The sequence below is a fragment of the Danio aesculapii genome, chromosome 13 (assembly GCF_903798145.1).
Source record: "Danio aesculapii chromosome 13, fDanAes4.1, whole genome shotgun sequence".
In the NCBI taxonomy this organism is placed as follows: Eukaryota; Metazoa; Chordata; class Actinopteri; order Cypriniformes; family Danionidae; genus Danio; species Danio aesculapii.
Genome location: NC_079447.1, coordinates 8,422,528 through 8,441,078, shown reverse-complemented (window position 1 = coordinate 8,441,078; position 18,551 = coordinate 8,422,528). Strand labels below are relative to the sequence as shown.

Here is an 18,551-nt window from a genome sequence, read left to right as displayed (position 1 = left end):
GAGAGGGAAAAATAATGCATTAATTTAAAAAAAGCTAAATAACTGGATTTGATTAACTTCAAACAGCTGCTTTGAGACTTGCAAACCCCATTTGTACACTGCTGTACATTTACAACTCAGTGGTGTGATGTGCTAGGCTATCAAAAGCTGCCAGACGCACACACACATACAGTGTACCTGAGTCGCAGGGTCGTTTTGTAGGAGTGGATAGCGTGCCGCGAGCGGTGTCTGTACTGGAGACTTCTGGGAGAGAAAGAGAGAGAATGATAGAAGATTTAGATTTATGCATTTGCCGAATGCATTTATTCATTGTGACTTGCATTGCATTTATCAGTTCATGCATTCCCTGGAATTCAAACCCATGACCTTGGTGTTGCTATTTTGGGGTGTTTTTTTTTGTAACCCACCATTTGAGATGCAGATACCTCTGCACTCAGACTTTCAGGTTGTCTCAAACTTTATTTGGCATTTCATATTGCCCAAAACGTAAACAAACACTATTAGAACGTGGCAGATGATCTGTTTCATCTGCAATATTCTCTTTCAGCAGTCTATCATTTTCCATGACCGCTGTGTAATATTAATATGATTAGGGCCCATCTGAGAGTAGACGCAATGCACGGCAAAATTTCATCTCCGTTATTAAAGCCAAGACAGAAAACAAGTCCTCACCGTCCTGTGCAGGAAGAGGCGTGGCTTCTGTCGAGGGCTCCTCGGAGCTGGCTGGCTTGGAGGACAGGGTTTGGCTACTGCTGCTGCTCGTCTCATTACAGAAGACTGCTGATTGGCTATTGCTGGAGCTGGGGGCGGGTTCTGGAGTGCAGTCCTCGTCTGGCTGCTTCTTCTGTATGTCTGATGGAGAGAGCAGAGTGTGTGTGGGAGTCTCTCAAAACACACTGATTCAAGTGCAGTCTTGAGTATGCAGACAAAGTAACTTACCAGCAAAACATTTGGAGCAAAGATTCATGGTTTTGCTGGACCTGGAGAATGAAAACAAAGAAGATATTCTCTTAAATACCAGTATAGAAAGTATAGTGCATTTAAAATGATGGGAATTCCTATCAAAATACTACATAAAATATTAGTAACTTCAATTGGTAATCACTTATGTTAAGGTGTCCATGTTACATGTGTACTTATTATAGAAACTACTATTAATTATGCTAAATTCTACATTACATTTAGCAGATACTTTTGTCCAAAATGACTTGCATGCAGTTAAGCATTAACCTAACGTTTGGCGTGGTCACACCAGAATTAAGACTGAGCAAATATGAAACACAAGCCGTTTCCCTTAGCAGCCTACTTGCAAAACCACTCATTTCACAACACTGTCTGAAACAGCACCAACATCTGATATACGTCAATCATGGAGTTGGGAAAAATTTTACATTCATAAAAGATATGATTTATTAAGCAAAAGAACATATCTTAAGGAAAGAGCATGTCTTTTTGAGCAAGCGGGAGTCATTCATTAAACTGGCAAATCTGCAGGTTGTGTTGGGGCACCACAGTTGCAGGAATATTTGTATTTATTTTATATATTTATTTCAATCTAATATTTTATTTAGACAGCATGGCTTGTTTTTTGTTGTTACCGTCCCATGTATGTTGGTATGTAACTACCAGTTTGTAATAAGAAATGTTATATTATACTGTACAGATGCACAATATATCTTTATAGCATCATAATCGCAATGTGTGCATCTGCAGTAGTCACACTGCAGGGTGTGCAATGTTAAGTTTATACACAGGTATTATATTTGAATGGGCCATAATTTCAAAAGCATGAGATTTGTGGATTTTATTTACAATACAGTGAAAGTTTGTTATATGCATGCGTTTAGAAGACTTCTGACTGTGAATTCAGGCAGAAGATATTGTACCTATTGTAACTTTCATTTATTTTATTTTCAGCTTTGACCCTTTATTTATTATATATATATATATATATATATATATATATATATATATATATATATATATATATATATATTTGACTACATACACACTCGTTTACACACACTACGGCCTATGTAGCTTAATTCACCAATAGCAGGGGTCACCAACTCGGTCCTGGAGGTCCGGTGCCCTGCAGGGTTTAGCTCCAACTTGCCTCAACACACCTGCCTGGGTGTTTCAAGTATACCTAGTAAGACCTTGATTAGCTGGTTCTGGTGTGTTTGATTAGGGTTGGAGCTAAAATCTGCAGGACACCGGACCTCCAGGAACAAGTTTGGTGATCTCTGACCTATAGTGTATGTGTTTAGACTGTGGGGGAAACCGAAGCACCTGGAGGAAACCCACGCCAACACAGGAAGAACATGCAAACTGACCCAGGGACCTTCTTGCTGTGAGGTGACAGTACTACCCACTAAGCCACCATGTCATGCCAATTGTAACTTTAATAAACTAAAAGTCAATAATAAATGTATTTATTAATAACAATAATACAATTTGTTTACCCATGTATAAAATGAAAATCTTGCATTAAATTGTTCATTATATTTTATACATGATTCACACAATAATCCCAAAATAATCACTACAATAATCCCAAATCAGTCAAAATAAATAAATAAATCTTTCCAAATCGAGCTATTCAAGCTATCAGTTGAAATTGTATTCATATCGCAATATCATATTTTCTATACTATACTGTACAAAAGCAGTAAAAAAATTCTAACCCTAACCAAATAGTATGTATTTTTAATTAATAGATATTACTCAGTAGTTAATGAATAGTAACACTTTAACAAGGACATTCAAATAAAATGTAACACCATGATAAACACTACAACAATTTTATAGTCTTTCATAATTCAATAGCAAAGCAAAATAAAGTTAAATTTGATTCATTCATTCATTTTCCTTCGGCTTAGTCCTTTTATTCATCAGGGGTCGCCACAGCGGAATGAACCGCCAACTTTTCCAGCATATGTTTTACACAGCTGATGCCGTTCCAGCTGCAACCCAGTATTGTGAAACACATATACACTCTCATTCATTCACATACGCTACGGCCATTTTAGTTTATTCAACTGATCCTTCACTAAGCCCCGCCCTCCTTAGTTACTGTTGCTACGCCTGTCAAGCTTTCGAGCCTGGCACGTCTATTACAGTATGTATGTGCCAGTGTCAGACATTGCCAGGGAGATATAATTAGTCATTTTTAGCGAAGAGGTGAGATATGTGAGAAAGCCAGACAAAAAAGGACTGCAGTATGCATTACAGGGGTATATTCACGACATAATAGGCAACCGATAAGAAAATAATTTAATCAAAATTGAAGCAAGGTTAGCCTAGCCGTCTTAACGCTAACCATTCAACAGCCTGAAAAAAAGCCTGATAGATAAATGTTGTGTAATGAAATATAGCGTTACTAATCGACGAGGAAACAAGCACGGACAGTGCTTTTACAAAATTCATTCATAGAAAGAACAGCCACAAAGGGGAAACTAATGGATTAGTGCCGAATATCAGCATCATTGACCCATAACGACGTACAGTATCTATAACTGTCAGCATGTTTGTGTGCTCTTTATGCAGTTTCTATTCTAATCTGCAGTTAAGTGGAAGAAATAAATAAATTGAAATGCAAATCAAAGTATAAACAGCAAAAGTGAACAAATAGATTTTCCCAACCAGCAAATATTTATCCGACACCAAATATAAAAGCAGAAAATAACCCGCTATAACATCGTCACCAATGACTAAATCTCCAAAAGACCGATGAAACATCAGTGAATTGTAGCTCTGACATGGACATGAGGCTTATAAATTACTGAAAAACAGCTGCGGGTGAAGTATATTGATCGCAAGTGCTCAGATTGTGATCATATTTCTGTTTTGTTCTGTTGATATGTAATTTCAAATATTCGTAGCTTGAAACAGATGGAAATATGATTGCTATTATTATGACTACTATGGCGAGGGCTTAAATGGAGCAGTGCTCATAATATCAAGCGGAAAAAAAATTCCTTATACCGCATGTCTTTGGACTGTGGGGGAAACCGGAGCACCCAGAGGAAACCCATCCCAACACGGGGAGAACATTCAAACTCAGCATAGAAAGGCCAACTGCTTCAGCCGGGACTCGAACCAGCAACCTTCTTAATATGCTAACCACTGAGCCAACATATAGCCCTTAATTTGATTCAGAATCAATTAATTCGACTCATTGAAAAGAACTTGAAAGAGCCACAGAGAAATTAGGTCCTAAAACAAGCATTGCTACGACTTACAATTTAGATGTTCCTCTACACTAAACTAATACTTATTTAATGAGATATTTTAGTGGGCACGTTTGAAAAACTAATCTGAATAGTTTGCAGTGTGAACAACAAAGCTTCAGTTGCCTCTTCAGTGAAGTGCTCTTCACTGTTTTTACCTGCAGGCTGAAGGCGGCGACATATCAAACACTTTATTTACACAGATGCATGCACTTCCTGCATGAGACTCAAAACCCTCGCTCTCTCAGGATGCCACAGGTTAGCAATGAAAACAACATCAACAGACCTTCTTCAACACAATCAAGAGCAATCATAATCAGCGCCCAATCAAGGAGGCGGAAGGAAGCATGGGGAGAGAGCAGGGCATTGTGGGTAGGAATAATGCATATTAAGAAGATGAGTCTTGAAGAGCATATCACCGCATGAACACATCGGCAGGGTAGCCATAAAAAGACTGGAAATGTGTTCTGACAGTTTAACGCATGATGGTTATAGAGATAATCTAATGCAGTTAAACCTGTTGATCCATCAAAAAAAAAAAAAAAAAAAAAAAACATTAGGTGTCTCATGAGCACTATGAGTAGGGCATGGGACGATAAATGGTTTCAAGGTTTACCACAGTTCTGGAAAAAAATCGTTTAGGCGATATACACTCACTGGCCTCTTTATTTGGTACACTTACTAGTACCCTGTTGGACCCCTTTTGCCTTCAGAACTGCCTTAATCCTTCACGGCATAGATTCAACAAGGTACTGGAAATATTCCTCAGAGATTTTGGTCCCTATTGACATGATAGCAACACACAGTTGCTGCAGATTTGTTGGCAGCACATCCATGATGTGAATCTCTCATTCCTCCACATCCCAAAGGTGCATTATTGGATTGAGCTCTGGTGACTGTGGAGGCCATTTGAGTACAATGAACTCATTGTCATGTTCAAGAAACCAGTCTGAGATGATACACATTTTATTACATGGTGTGTTATCCTGCTGGAAGTAGCCATCAGAAGATGGGTACACAGTGGTCATAAAGGGATGAACATGGTCAGCAACAATACTCAGGTAGGCTGTGGTGTTGACACCATGCTCAATTGGTACTAATGGGCCCAAAGTGTGCTAAGAAAATATCCCCCACACCATTACACCACCACCACCAGCCTGAACTGTTGATACAAGGCAAGATGGATCCATACTTTCATGTTGATGATGCCAAATTCTGACCCTACCATCCGAATGTCACAGCAGAAATCGAGACTCATCAGACCAGGCAACGTTTTTCGAATCTTCTATTGTCCAATTCTGGTGAGCCTGTGCCAATTGTAGCCTCGGTTTTCTGTTCTTAGCTGACAGGAGTGGCACCTGGTGTGGTCTTCTGCTGCTGTAGCCCATCCGCCTCAAGGTTGGATGTGTTGTGCGTTCAGAGATGTTCTTCTGCATACCTTGGTTGTAACGAATGCTTATTAGAGTTACTGTTGGCTTTCTATCAGCTGGAACTCTTTGTACTCAAACCCCTCCTTTGTGTGAGGCTAATCTGCGCTGATTGGTCTGATGACCCAGTCTGTTGTGATTGGTTGACTGGGTTCAGTGAGAGACGGAGAGAAACGGCCAAGAAGTAGTCAGAGCACAGAGTATATGTGTATATGTATATGCATTAAAGCAATGCAGTTAAACACCAGCATATTACTCTACTTTTAACCCTAACCCCAAGTAATAACAACGACACACATTCAGAATTAATCCACCAGTGGACTTTACTTATTTAACTATTTTATTCACACTTCACGTTGTGTCGGAAGGAAAAACACTTACAGAATCTGGAGGAAGAAGAAACTGGTCCATACAAACTGTGTAACAGTTACTGACAAAGTCTCAAACATTAGTAGTCTTTGCTGATTCTTCCTTTAATAACAAACAGCCGGCAAATGCCACACTGCATGGTAGGTTATTGTATCGATCATCAAAAAAAATTACATGAACAAACACAGCACTAGGTTGGCTATACTGTGGTGTTGAAAATGAACTTCAACCCTTTATTTCCCACGGCCGCATGTCTGGTTATCTCTCATTGATAGTAATCTTTACGTCGTGATCAAATCACATGATCCCTCACAGTCCGCTAGTATCTGAATGGAAAGGTGCGTTCACGTTTTACCGGGTATGGCAGTTAATATTTGGTATTGTTTTGTGTTGACGTCGATACGAACAGGCAAAAAATCCAGACTAACAACAAATCATTTAAACGACTTTGAGTCAAAACTTTTATTTAAAAATAAAAATATAATAACATGGTTTCTGCTACATTCATTTTTTCATGGCGGGACGCCACACCAAAACTCATCCCGCCACGGCTACATTACAGCTTCTCATTCAAAACATTTGGTCGTTTTTTTTAAATAGCGGGTTATAATCGCACCAAAAACGTATTAAACAGCGCAAACTTTTCTGTAATGCCTTCTTTATTTGACCCGTTATGATGAACAGTTTCCATAATTATGTTTTATTTATAGTCTTAGATTTATAGTTATATTTTATTTATAGTTTATTTATAGTTTTATTAAGGTCTATAGCTCTGCATACAGTGACTTTATATTGCTGGAGTGTATAGCCGTTTCACTTTACTTCAGGACGCATTAATGCCGCTCTGTAGGTCTATTGGAGACATTCATAAATACTCCTAGCAAATCTAATAAATGTTGGAGACATACTTGTTACATAAACGCACTAAATTGCACTTCAGCAGAGTTTATTTGAGAGCGCACAAGATAATCTGCACTTGAGCAGCGTATATTTGAGGGCGCGCAATACGTTTTGTGCACGAGCAGAGGAAATCGGCGCTCGAGCAGAGACTGATATGCTCGTAGGCTATTACATGAATATAATCTCGACTTAATACTGCGCTCACGACATTTGTCAGTGAAACAATGCCTAATGTAGTTGGTCGATCTGTGTAAAATGCCCCACAGAGTCTACGGCCACAGCTGGAAAAAATCCTAGAGGAAACACTGAATATTTTTAAACAAGACGCATTTTCAGATTTAAACCTCAGCTGTTTTCATTCACTTACAGCTGTGTCGCATACTGCATTGAAGGTCATTTTCAAAAACCAGTAATAGATGCTCTTTTTGTTTTTTTAAAATCACAATATATTGTCTGTGAATCGATTGCAACAGCATTGCAATCATAATGTATTGTAAAAACAATTCTTTTCCACAAGTCCGCCCATCACACGTTTACAACCTATTGGCAAATTGGCCTGAAAGAATCACACTGGTAGTACTACACCAATTACAAGGCAAATGACCCCACGAATCATACAGCAGCAGCTTTTACATAACTGAAATACATAGCATTGTATACAAATAGTGCGACTTTTTTAAACATTTAAAACAATGCAAACAGAGTTTATGTATGCGTGTATGCATGTGTGTGTCTCTATGGTCTTTTCACAAGATTCCAAGCCAATCAAGCAGACCTCTCTCCGGATTAATCTGACATCTCCTGTTAAATGTCATCTGCAATTACTGCTTATGAAAAGAAGCAACATCCCAATCAAGACTTCAGCGTGCGCACACACCTCAGCCCACCTTCTGAAGAGTCAACAACCCCGAAGAACAAAAATCACATCACACCATTAATCAAGCCATTTTCTAAATAACCACAATAACACGGAGTCTAATTTAGAGATGTGCTTGATGCAACGCTTCGTGAAGAATAAACCTCCCGCCAAATAATTGGATCCAAATGCATATCAAACAAAACAAAACTAACGTTTGGATAAGTTTTCATTAATTCATTTCTATAAAACTTCAAAAACAACAGATGCGTAATTAAATCTGAACTGCTTTCAAATACAATTTAAACAACAACTCAGAAGTTGGGTTGTTTTTTGTGTGTTTACAGACTTTATACTCTTTATATTACTTCATATCAAAAATGTTCTCATCCAATTCCACATCATTAGTGTCTTTTATGCTCATGTTTGGGGTTATAACCTCAAAACTGAAATAATAATAGTTTAAACTGATTCAACAGTGTTAATGAAAGACCAATGAAACAAAGAGCTTCTTGTTTTTTTGGAAATACCCTCATATATGTATAAATTAGGGACCAGAATATCCTATTAGAATACTTACTCAGTGGGTTGGCTCCGATTGTCAAATTTGAGATTCATATTTTCTCCCTGCATGAGGCACGCACTTCTGGCAATTCTGCAGTTTATTAGAGGTTTATTCATTAAAAATGTCCAGATTCGACTTAAACAAAACGCTACACTTCCTTTGGTCCACAGTAGGGCTGCATGAGCCTGCCTAAAATGAGAATCAATTTTTGTTTTGCTTAAAATAAAGATCACAATTTTCTCACAATTCTATAGGTGTAAAATAAAAGTTAATTTGACTGGGCTATTATTATTGTGATTCTCAAACATATGATTAACAATAATAATATTAGGTCTATCTGCAGGTCTACTGTTGGTTAAAATGCTTAATTTTGTATAGACTTGGACTGGTGGACTTGAACAGACTTTAAATATGTCCTGGTTATTAATTCACAGTAAAGTGATGACATCAGAATACAGCTATTCATAATTCTGAAGTTAAATTATTATGTTTGAGACATACTGTATGCTTGTCATTTGTCATTGACAACATTATTACATTATTACTTCCCTCATGCATTATATAGGCTAGAGTAGTTTTACTGACCCAGGACCAGTAAGCATTTATTTTTATGCACAACACTTTGTGTTTGCTATGAACGAAAAAAACATATCAAATGCTTGTCGTAATCATAACTGCAATTAGATAATTTACATGACGTGCCCACTTTCGTTTTCACTTTTGCTGCCGAGTGCGCTCATGTCTGCCGTCACTTTAAGAAAAAACAAACATACATGCAAATCATACCTCCCAATCAGTTCCCAAACGATCACTCTGTGCAACAAATTGAACGTTATTTACAACTTTATCACCTGTTATTCACAGTCTATGCAGCTTCTGTTGACTAAAGTAGCCATCATTGGTAAGCAAGTGTGCATCATCTCGGTAGTAAACAAAACAGTACTTCAGCTCATGCGTGTAATGCGTAATACGCGCAAATACGTCATTACATTAAGACAGAAATTAAATTTTGGGTGAATTATACCTTATAAATACAGTATGTGACACTTTTAACATCATTTGGAAGCGTCCATGTTGCTGGGCAACGTAAATAAAACAATGCAAAGACGACCACCTTCATGCTTCTCTCCTAACCTTGAAAGTATAGTTGGCTGGATCGTAGAGAAGCTAAATTAAGATCGTGTGTAGGGTCGAATCGAGATGGCAATATTTTTGGTTAATCGTACAGCTCTAGTCCACAGCAACATAACCACCAGACATGAAAAAGTCAAAAGTTAGGAAAAGTCAAGTCTTAAAACCACCAGAATTTTCTGTTTTACCATTCCTGCGGTATATGTATATTTTAACATGTTTTTTGTGACTATTTTATTTAGTTTTTTAGGGTAAAAGTATCTCCAGCAAAAGAGGCCCTCCACATTAAAAGCTACTCTTCCAACATATTTGAAATGTTTCTTAAAATAAAATTAATTGTGTTCAATGGGGGAAAAGTGGTTTTTTACCCAGACATTTAAAAAGAACTTATTTTAGAGCATTAAATCACAATACAGTGATACCATACCGACACAATCTTTTACCGGCCCATGCCTAATATATATATATATATATATATATATATATATATATATATATATATATATATATATATATATATATACATACACACACACATACATACATATACATATACATATATATATATATATATATATATATATACATACATGCATACAGACAGACAGACAGACAGACAGACAGACAGACAGACAGACAGACAGACAGACACATAGATAGATAGATAGATAGATAGATATAGATAGATAGATAGATAGATAGATAGATAGATAGATAGATAGATATATATATATATATATATATATATATAGATATATATATATATATATATATATATATATATACATACATATACATATAGATAATATACAATATACAAAAACCTGCGAGTTATGGAGGCTTTTGTACTATTATTTGTAACAACAGGGGGCAACAATAAAAGTAATAAAACAAAGCCTTTGACAACCTATGCACAAAATATATGCATTCTTTTACTTCAAAGCTTGAATAGAAGGACTACACTTAAGATTTTTTTTGGGTAGGGGCTTCTAATAGCCCGTTTCCACTGTGTGGTATGGTACGCTGCGGTTCGAACCAAACCATACCATACCATACCATTTTTTGGTCACCCTTTGCAAAGGGTACCAAGGGTACCAAAAGGCAGAGCTAGACATGCAGCTGAACGCTATCGGTTTACAGAGATACGTCATTCGCTCGCGCAACAAGCTAGAATGAAAACAAAGCTGAGACATTCCACCGTAATAATATATACATATAATAACGAGCCATGGTCGACCCAAGCTCAAATAAACCTTGTCGTCATCTTGTTAAACAGCCACAAAGCCAATAAGAAGAGCAGATTCTACCCTGTGCCCCGTAGTTTTTTTACGAGCCAGTCTAAATCGCAAACGGTTTAGCTTTCTTGCTTGCACTCGCGTGCGCGTCTATAATTAAAATAACAAACTTCTTGAGCTGATAATAATAGCATGCGCTTGATTATTGAAGTGCTTTTGAAACCCAATCCTTTCAGAAAAAAAACGTGAGAGTGACACACGAAAAAACAAAGGAGAAGCCAGAAAAAACAAAGGAGCAAATAATTTTTTCAGCAAACATGAACAAACTGCCATCTTTAACTATTATCGTCACCTTTTGGACTATTATGAACTCGGATTAATGGAATTACTTTCTAACAGAGGTTACATGTGCTGCTGAAGATTAAAGATGCAGATGAGAGGTTTGCACTGACTGTGGGCTATATGTTGCATATTGTTTTTGAACCTAAATAAGGCCTAAATGTATGCAGCTATTTATGTGGCTAGTTTTCTATAATTGATAACATATCAGAGACTGTAAGGGGCTGTATGTGTTCATATATGTTGTATTTTTTATTTTTTTTATAATTGCAGACTTGACAGTAGGCTGTTTCACACTGTCGTTGATCTGCAGTTATAATCAAATTATGTTCATAGAAAGATTAGTAATAAACATTTCTACACAAGTATTTATGTGTGTAAAGCATCTGTTTTCTGAGAAGTGCTTCTCATTTGATACGTACGACCTGTACAGCTTTACTGTAGACATTTTCTCGAACGAGAATGACGTTGACTGAAACTTTCTGTCGTACACCACGCCCACCAGGAGTACCATAGGTACCCTTTCAGCAGTGGAGATGCAAGCCTGATAAAGATGACCCGTACCGTACTGTACCACTCAGTGGAAACAGGCCATTAAGATGTGACATGCACTTTCACCCAACTTGGCCTGAAGTTGTCCATCTTTGGATGTGAAACAACGCATAAATTTACAAAAGATTTTGTGCACACCGCTACCTGAAATGATGATGCGCGCACTCAAAGCAAACTTCCACCCACACTGCGATGGCATCACATTCGGCGCATTCACCCAAGTGAACTTGCAGATGTGTTGAAATTTACATTTTGAGTATTAAATTCTTACTCAAATATTCAAAGTTAATAATTTACAGAAGCTTAAAGAAAATGGTATTCAGACCAGACCTAAAGCAAATGCACTGATTTACTCAGGACATTCCAGAAGCAGGAGCTGTTCAATATCAGCATGTGAAGTCCTACCAATGTCAACTGAATAAACACAGATGACCAAATCACAACCATGTGTGTGTGTGTCTTCTAAAGCAGCCCAACAAGCAACAGAATTGCTGCATGTTTTAAATAGTACATGCTGGTTTCCTACACTACTGTCTGATATTACAGCACTTACAATGAAAGGCAATTAAAGCAACATTCAGCCGGTGAAGGTTTTCTTTAGAAATAATGAGATTATTCTGTGGGAATCACAGGGGACGGTGTGTCCGAACACAACAGATGATCTCACTATCCACACTCACTCCCTGCCCGCGCTGGCTCCCAAAAGATAATGCATGCTTGAAAATGGGAAGAGCAATGTGCTAACAGGTGTTAAAATGGAAGATGCCAGATGGAAGCACGGAAATGGAATGAAAAATGAAATGCCACAGCTGCCCTTCACACTTCAGCCCCTTTGAACTGCGACGCCCTCTATCTCCACACAGAGAGATGCCTTTGGAACCAGAGCAAACATCATTCATTTAGGATGATATAGACTCTCCAACAAAAAAACAACAACATTTTGACTATTTAATTTAATACTTGAGGTCCAGCCATTATCAACATAAGATACCAGCAACTAAGTGGCATCGCATAAGTCTTTCAAACCTTTGGCATTAATGATGAATGGTTCTCAACCTTCGGGCCGGAGTCCGGTACGGTCCGTGGATCAATTGGTATCGGGCCGCACAAGAAATCCTTAATTATTTCAGTTTTATTTAATATCAGAGTCTGAACAATCTTTTATTTTGAAAAATATATATATATTTTTTAAATGACAGTATTCTCTTGGTTACATCTTGGTCAATTGAGTGCCAAAATTTAACCCATAATCAACAAAATAAGAAAGAAACAGACGTCTTTGGAAATTTTCTTTGAGAAGTGTAAAAACGCCCAGTGAAAGACCCACGAACTGCCAAGTAATGGACCCACAACCCATTTGTCAACAAATTAGGTGAATCCAGCATGTCTGTGCAACAAGATCAACTGCTGGAGATCGCAAATGATGGCGATCGTTCACATTTAACGTCTTTTCCATGCACAAGTTCATTATTTCCCAATGGAGGCATATAGCGAGTGACACGTGCAACAGGCACAACATGCTTACGCCTTCCAGGCACCCCCATTTAAAAACACCTTCAAAATGCCATGAGCGCACATGACAAACTGACCAATCAGCTTCATATTTTGTATGGAATATACACATTTTGGTAGACTAATTATGTCAGACAAACACTGCAGTGCTTTCTCCACAAATAAAACTTGTATCAGAGCTGCAGCAAGGTTTTTCTTAAAAAGGTTGGGGAACACTGATCTATATAATCAGGTCAAAAACCTAACACAGGTCAAACATATTTAATTACTTAATTGAATTAAACATATTTAACCAATGAGTGGTACGGATCACCTCTATCAGGCTTGCGTTTCCACTGCTAAAAGGGTACCAATGGTGGGCATGGTGTACAACAGAAAGTTTCAGTCAACGCCCTTCTCGCACAAGGAAATGTCTACAGTAAAGCTGTACGGGTCGTTACATATGATATGAGAAGCACTTCTCACAAAACAGATGCTTTACACACATAAATACTTGTCTCTTTAATCTTCAGCAGCACATGCAACCTCCGTTATAAAGCAATTCCGTCACTCCGACTTCATAATAGTCCATGAGGTGATGATAGTTAAACATGGCAGTTTGTTCATGTTTTAGGCTGCTGAAAGAATCATTTGCTACTTTGCTTTTTCGCGCTTTAGTCTCGCGTTTGTCCATTTCTGAAAGGATGTCAGAAGAACGTGCACGTTATTACCATCAGCTTAAGAAGTTAATTTTTTTTTTAATATAGACGCGTGGCAAGCAATGGTGAGAATTACCAAAAATTACCTTAGAATGGCAAAAATGACCCCAAAACAGACACAAGCGCATAATTATCTAATTCGTAAATTGCTATTACATGTACAACAAAATAAGTATCAGTTTTATGAGTATATAAATTCCACAGTAGGACAAATGAATACTATAGAAGTCAATGGCTTACTGGTTTCCAGCATTCTTCAAGATATCTTCATTTACGTACATAACGACATAATTTTAAATGTTGAGTAAATTATCCCTTTAATACACCCCATTTACACCTGTTTTTAGAATCGTCCAATTGATTGGATTGATGAAAATGTACATTAAATCACATGTAAGCAGTACCCATTCAAAAACTGCTTGCCACATTAACATTTAAATATTTCAGCAACAAACCTGACATTTAAGGGGGTCACACACCAGAAGCACTGCTCGGTGACGCCCTGCATAGCACCACGCAGCGCCATGCATTTTAGTATTCTAAACATAGGTTTCTATCAGGATACACACACCGGCGCCGCAAGTTGGTGGCTGTCCGCAGCGCCCAGTCACGACTCAGGACACGGTTAATTTTTCTGCCGCGCCACAGAGCGCCATCTGAATAGATTCGTTTAAAATAGCAATGTGCGCGTCTGGTGTGCGATACTTTTAACTGTCATGTGCGTGCCATACTGTCCCACAATAGTTGTTTGTTTATACTTTAAGCTATATTTTAAGCATACATCTTTAAAAAAAAAAATACATTAAATAGCAGAAATATAAGAGCAGCTGCAGCGACAAAAATAGTTTGCAAATTGTTTTTAAAAGACTTGGTCCACCATATTGTTTTTTCTCCAATTCACAGAAATAGGAGTAAGCCATCACTTTATACTAGGAGTTGCTGCTATTATCCATGTAATAGTTAACCACATATTCAGACAACCTTCTTCAAAAAAACATGTACTGAGTTCACGCACGTGATTTACTATCAGATACAACGGTCTAATCTGGACAAGTTAGTAAGGATGTGCTGTTATTTTACAACTCAAGAACACACTTTTTCCTGACACTAGTTATCAAAGCAGAGCCACATTTGCTTGTGTCATTCAACACCAGTTGGGCAAGTCCACACAAGGTACAAGGTTAAAGGAAGAAATCACTCACGTTTTCACACTTGAAACAGGTTAGCCGAAACCTTTCTCAAGTATCGGTTTACTTGGATTTATGTTCTGCACAATCAAAACAACTACCCTACAAGCATGTGATTTATGTATGCCAAGCAAGACAAATATAGGTCTATCAGACCTAGGGATGCAACGATTATTGATTTATGATTACAGTCTGAGGAATAATCACGGTTTCATGATTATGATGCTTTCATTCATTTCAAAACACTACTAGAAAAATCACATGAAAACTCCTATTTTAAAGTGTTACTAATTGCAGCTCAGTAACCAAATAATACAGCTCAAAATAAAATTAAAAACAAACATAAGTCCAATTTGCTTTAGACTTAAAAATAAGTGAAAAAAAGTTTTTGACATTTAGACACAAGTAACAATTTTACACTGAAAATAAATGACAGAAAAATTTATAAATAAATATATAAAAATAAGAATTAATAAATTATTTATTTAAGAATGTTTGGTATTTTTAATTTTGTGTTTTTTTTCTCTCATTGGAGTAGAAATGTGTATATTCCGTACTAATATGAAGCTGATCTGTCAGTTCTTGTCACGTGACTTGTGGCATTCTTTCAACTAGATGCGTCTGGAAAGCATGAGCGCGTGTGCGTAACTCCCAATATGCGCAAGCAAGCCGCACACCTCTATTGGAAATAATGAACTTGTGTGCGCAAAAGATGCAATATGTGAACGGCTCTTAGTTAACAGCCACAGCCATAGTTTATCCAGTGTGCACAGGTATTAGACTTGGTGTACAAGCTCAGAACTTGAAACTAGCTAACAGTTGGCATAACTTTGTTTAGTTGCTGCAGTTTTGTTCCGTGCAGAAACACGGTGCTGAGAAGCCTTTACGATTAATAAATCATGACAAACTAAAACGGATTTCATGCCTAATAAACCTTGATGGAAAGCAAACTATTTGTGGCCCTTATCCTTGGTGACTTCACAAAATATCAGTATTTGAAATGAGCTGTAACTTAGTTCAAATTAAACAAGAGATAAAGTAGCAAATGCAATAGCAATGTAGCAAGTAAAACAATACAAACATTTAAGGCAATGAATTTAACTTAGTTATTTGACATTCATGCCATTGTCCAACTAGAAACCAAAAACACCAACAAAAAAAAAAGAGCTGGGTGATACTACACACAAATTAAACATAAATGAATGCATTGACAAATATGCATCTTAGATGACTTAATAATCTTTATGTCGCAACAATTTGTATGTTAAAATCTTAATGCAAAAACAAAATACAGTTTTAAAAGTTTCACAATCTTTACAATAAAAAAATAAATCAAAATGAATGCATATTCGTTATGATTTATATTCACCAAACTAAAAAATAAATAAAAAATTATCCAATGGACCATGTACGCTCATCTGTATTTCTGCCATGTGATTGGCCGATTAGAAATTTGCAATGACGTGCAGTTGTACCTAATAAAGTGGCCGGTGAGTTTAGGTTCACTGATGTTTTAATGTAAAATTCCATGCAGAAACGTATGGCGTGAACAGCATCAACTGACACATATAGAATCTATGATTCACCAACCATTTCAAACCTGTATGATTTACTTTTCATTGAACAAAAAAATTGAGAAATGCTGCAATGTGTAATGACAGATCTGCAATGACTATTGAGTCTATAATAACATGTGGACTTAATCATACCTAAAATTGTGCTTTCTTTAGAGCTTCCAATCATTAAAGGGCACCTATGGTAAAAAAATCTACTTTTCAAGCTGTTTGGACAGCCATATGTGCATGTATGGTGTATAGACTGTCATATTGGGGTGATATAAGCACACCCAGTGCTTTTTTTCAATTTAACAACATAAAAAACGGTGGACCAATTGGAGTGGTTTTCAAACAGACCGCAACTTTACGTAGGAGAGCGGTCCCCCCGCCCACCAATATTGATTGACAGGCGCGTCATCATATCCTCAGTTTGTTGATTCACGTCCGCCATTTTCAGCGTGAGTCGAAGCGATATCACTAAAGGAACACCCTAGCTCTATTATTAGATGCAAGGCTCATTGGGCTCAACACAAGATCAATATTCTCCACATTATCACTCTAATCAGAATTATTGGTTGTATCTTTAGGTAGGTTTGCAAACATGTGTACTTCTCATCGAGTCTACCTTATACTTCAGCCGTTTGCATTTCTTACGATCCCAGAAGCTCCCTGTGATCTTAACTAGCATGCGTTTTAGAATTCTAAACATAGGTTTCTATCAGGGTACACTCAAGTCGTGGCGCGACGGTTCGGGACACTTCATGTTTCTGCCGCGCCACAGAGAGTGTCTGGTGTGTTGTGTCGCGGCTTCGAGCGGCGCATCCGGTGCCTCAGTCAAAGTTAATTCAGTGTGCGTGGTTATTAGTTTCTGTGTACAAGCTCGGCACTTGAAACTAGCACACAGTTGGCTGTAAAACTGTAAAGACACAAATGATTTTGTACTCTCTGCTTGGTCTGTGTCGGAGTCGTACATGTACGACTGAATGCTGATCATCTCACTCCAGCTTTTTCTCTGTCTGCCTGTCAGACTCTGTTGCAAACGCCGAGCGGGTGAGCTCATGGCCCCGCCCCCTTGTTATGTTGGCGGGAAGCCGAAGCTAATTTACATGTGAAGCAACACACCCCTAAATCAGCGAACTGTGGACACGCCCCCAACATGACACTTTTTAACACATTATAATAAAAAAATCTGAATTGTGTTTTAAACTGAACCTAAACTGGCACACTCAGAACCATCATAATATTAATATTAAATCATAAAAAAGAGGTAAACTATGTGCCCTTTAAAGCAAAAAAAAACTGAATTTTTACTGTTAAGAAAAAAAAGTTACTTTAAAATAATGCTAAATCTTGGGTTAAATGACAACAGATGTTTGAGTAAACAAACTTGTTTAACAAAGTTTATATAGTAAGCCTCTAAAAGTTACACACTATGCAGACGAGCAATTTATTACTACAGTAAACTGAATTAAACAACTGATTTACAAAGCAAACAGAGACACTTTCAGAACATCAACTGTATCATTGCAAATCTCCACCACAAATCAGTCAAAGTCTGAATGGAAAAGCAGTCAAAGAATTAGAATAGAGATGGCTAATGTGTCTCAGAGATTTAAACCACAGTCCATTAAACATCTGTGACATTCTTGGAAAAGCATTGATTTCCTTATAAAGCCAGATATGGTGTGGTGTTTTATGTGAATCTTCAACAACAACAACCATGTGCCTTCAAAAAGAAGATTCCAAAATAAACCGCAGCTACTATTTATGAGTCCGTCAGCCACACAAACATGACACATTTAAGGCGTTGAGCTGAAAACGACGAGCAATTATGATGATAAAAAGGCTCATTTGTACAGTATTCATCACGTGTCAGCTTGATTATCTACACACACCTATAAACACACACACCTAAATACACTTTGACTTCATTCCAGAACATGTACCTGAAATAATAACTATGACAGCGGCCAATTTACCCTTTAGTAAGCC

General features: G+C 37.4%; 1 protein-coding gene across 1 annotated transcript in view; it reads right to left on the bottom strand.

The window, feature by feature from the left end:
- The window catches only part of zfand3 (zinc finger, AN1-type domain 3), a 42,796-nt gene that overhangs the window by 14,183 nt on the left and 10,062 nt on the right, over positions 1-18,551 (bottom strand). Inside the window, exons 2-4 of the mRNA XM_056471080.1 lie at positions 940-980; positions 673-852; positions 178-243 (exon numbers count right to left, since the gene is read on the bottom strand). Of these exons, the coding sequence (XP_056327055.1) occupies positions 178-243; positions 673-852; positions 940-980 (287 nt within the window). The remainder of the gene's footprint in view (positions 1-177; positions 244-672; positions 853-939; positions 981-18,551) is intronic.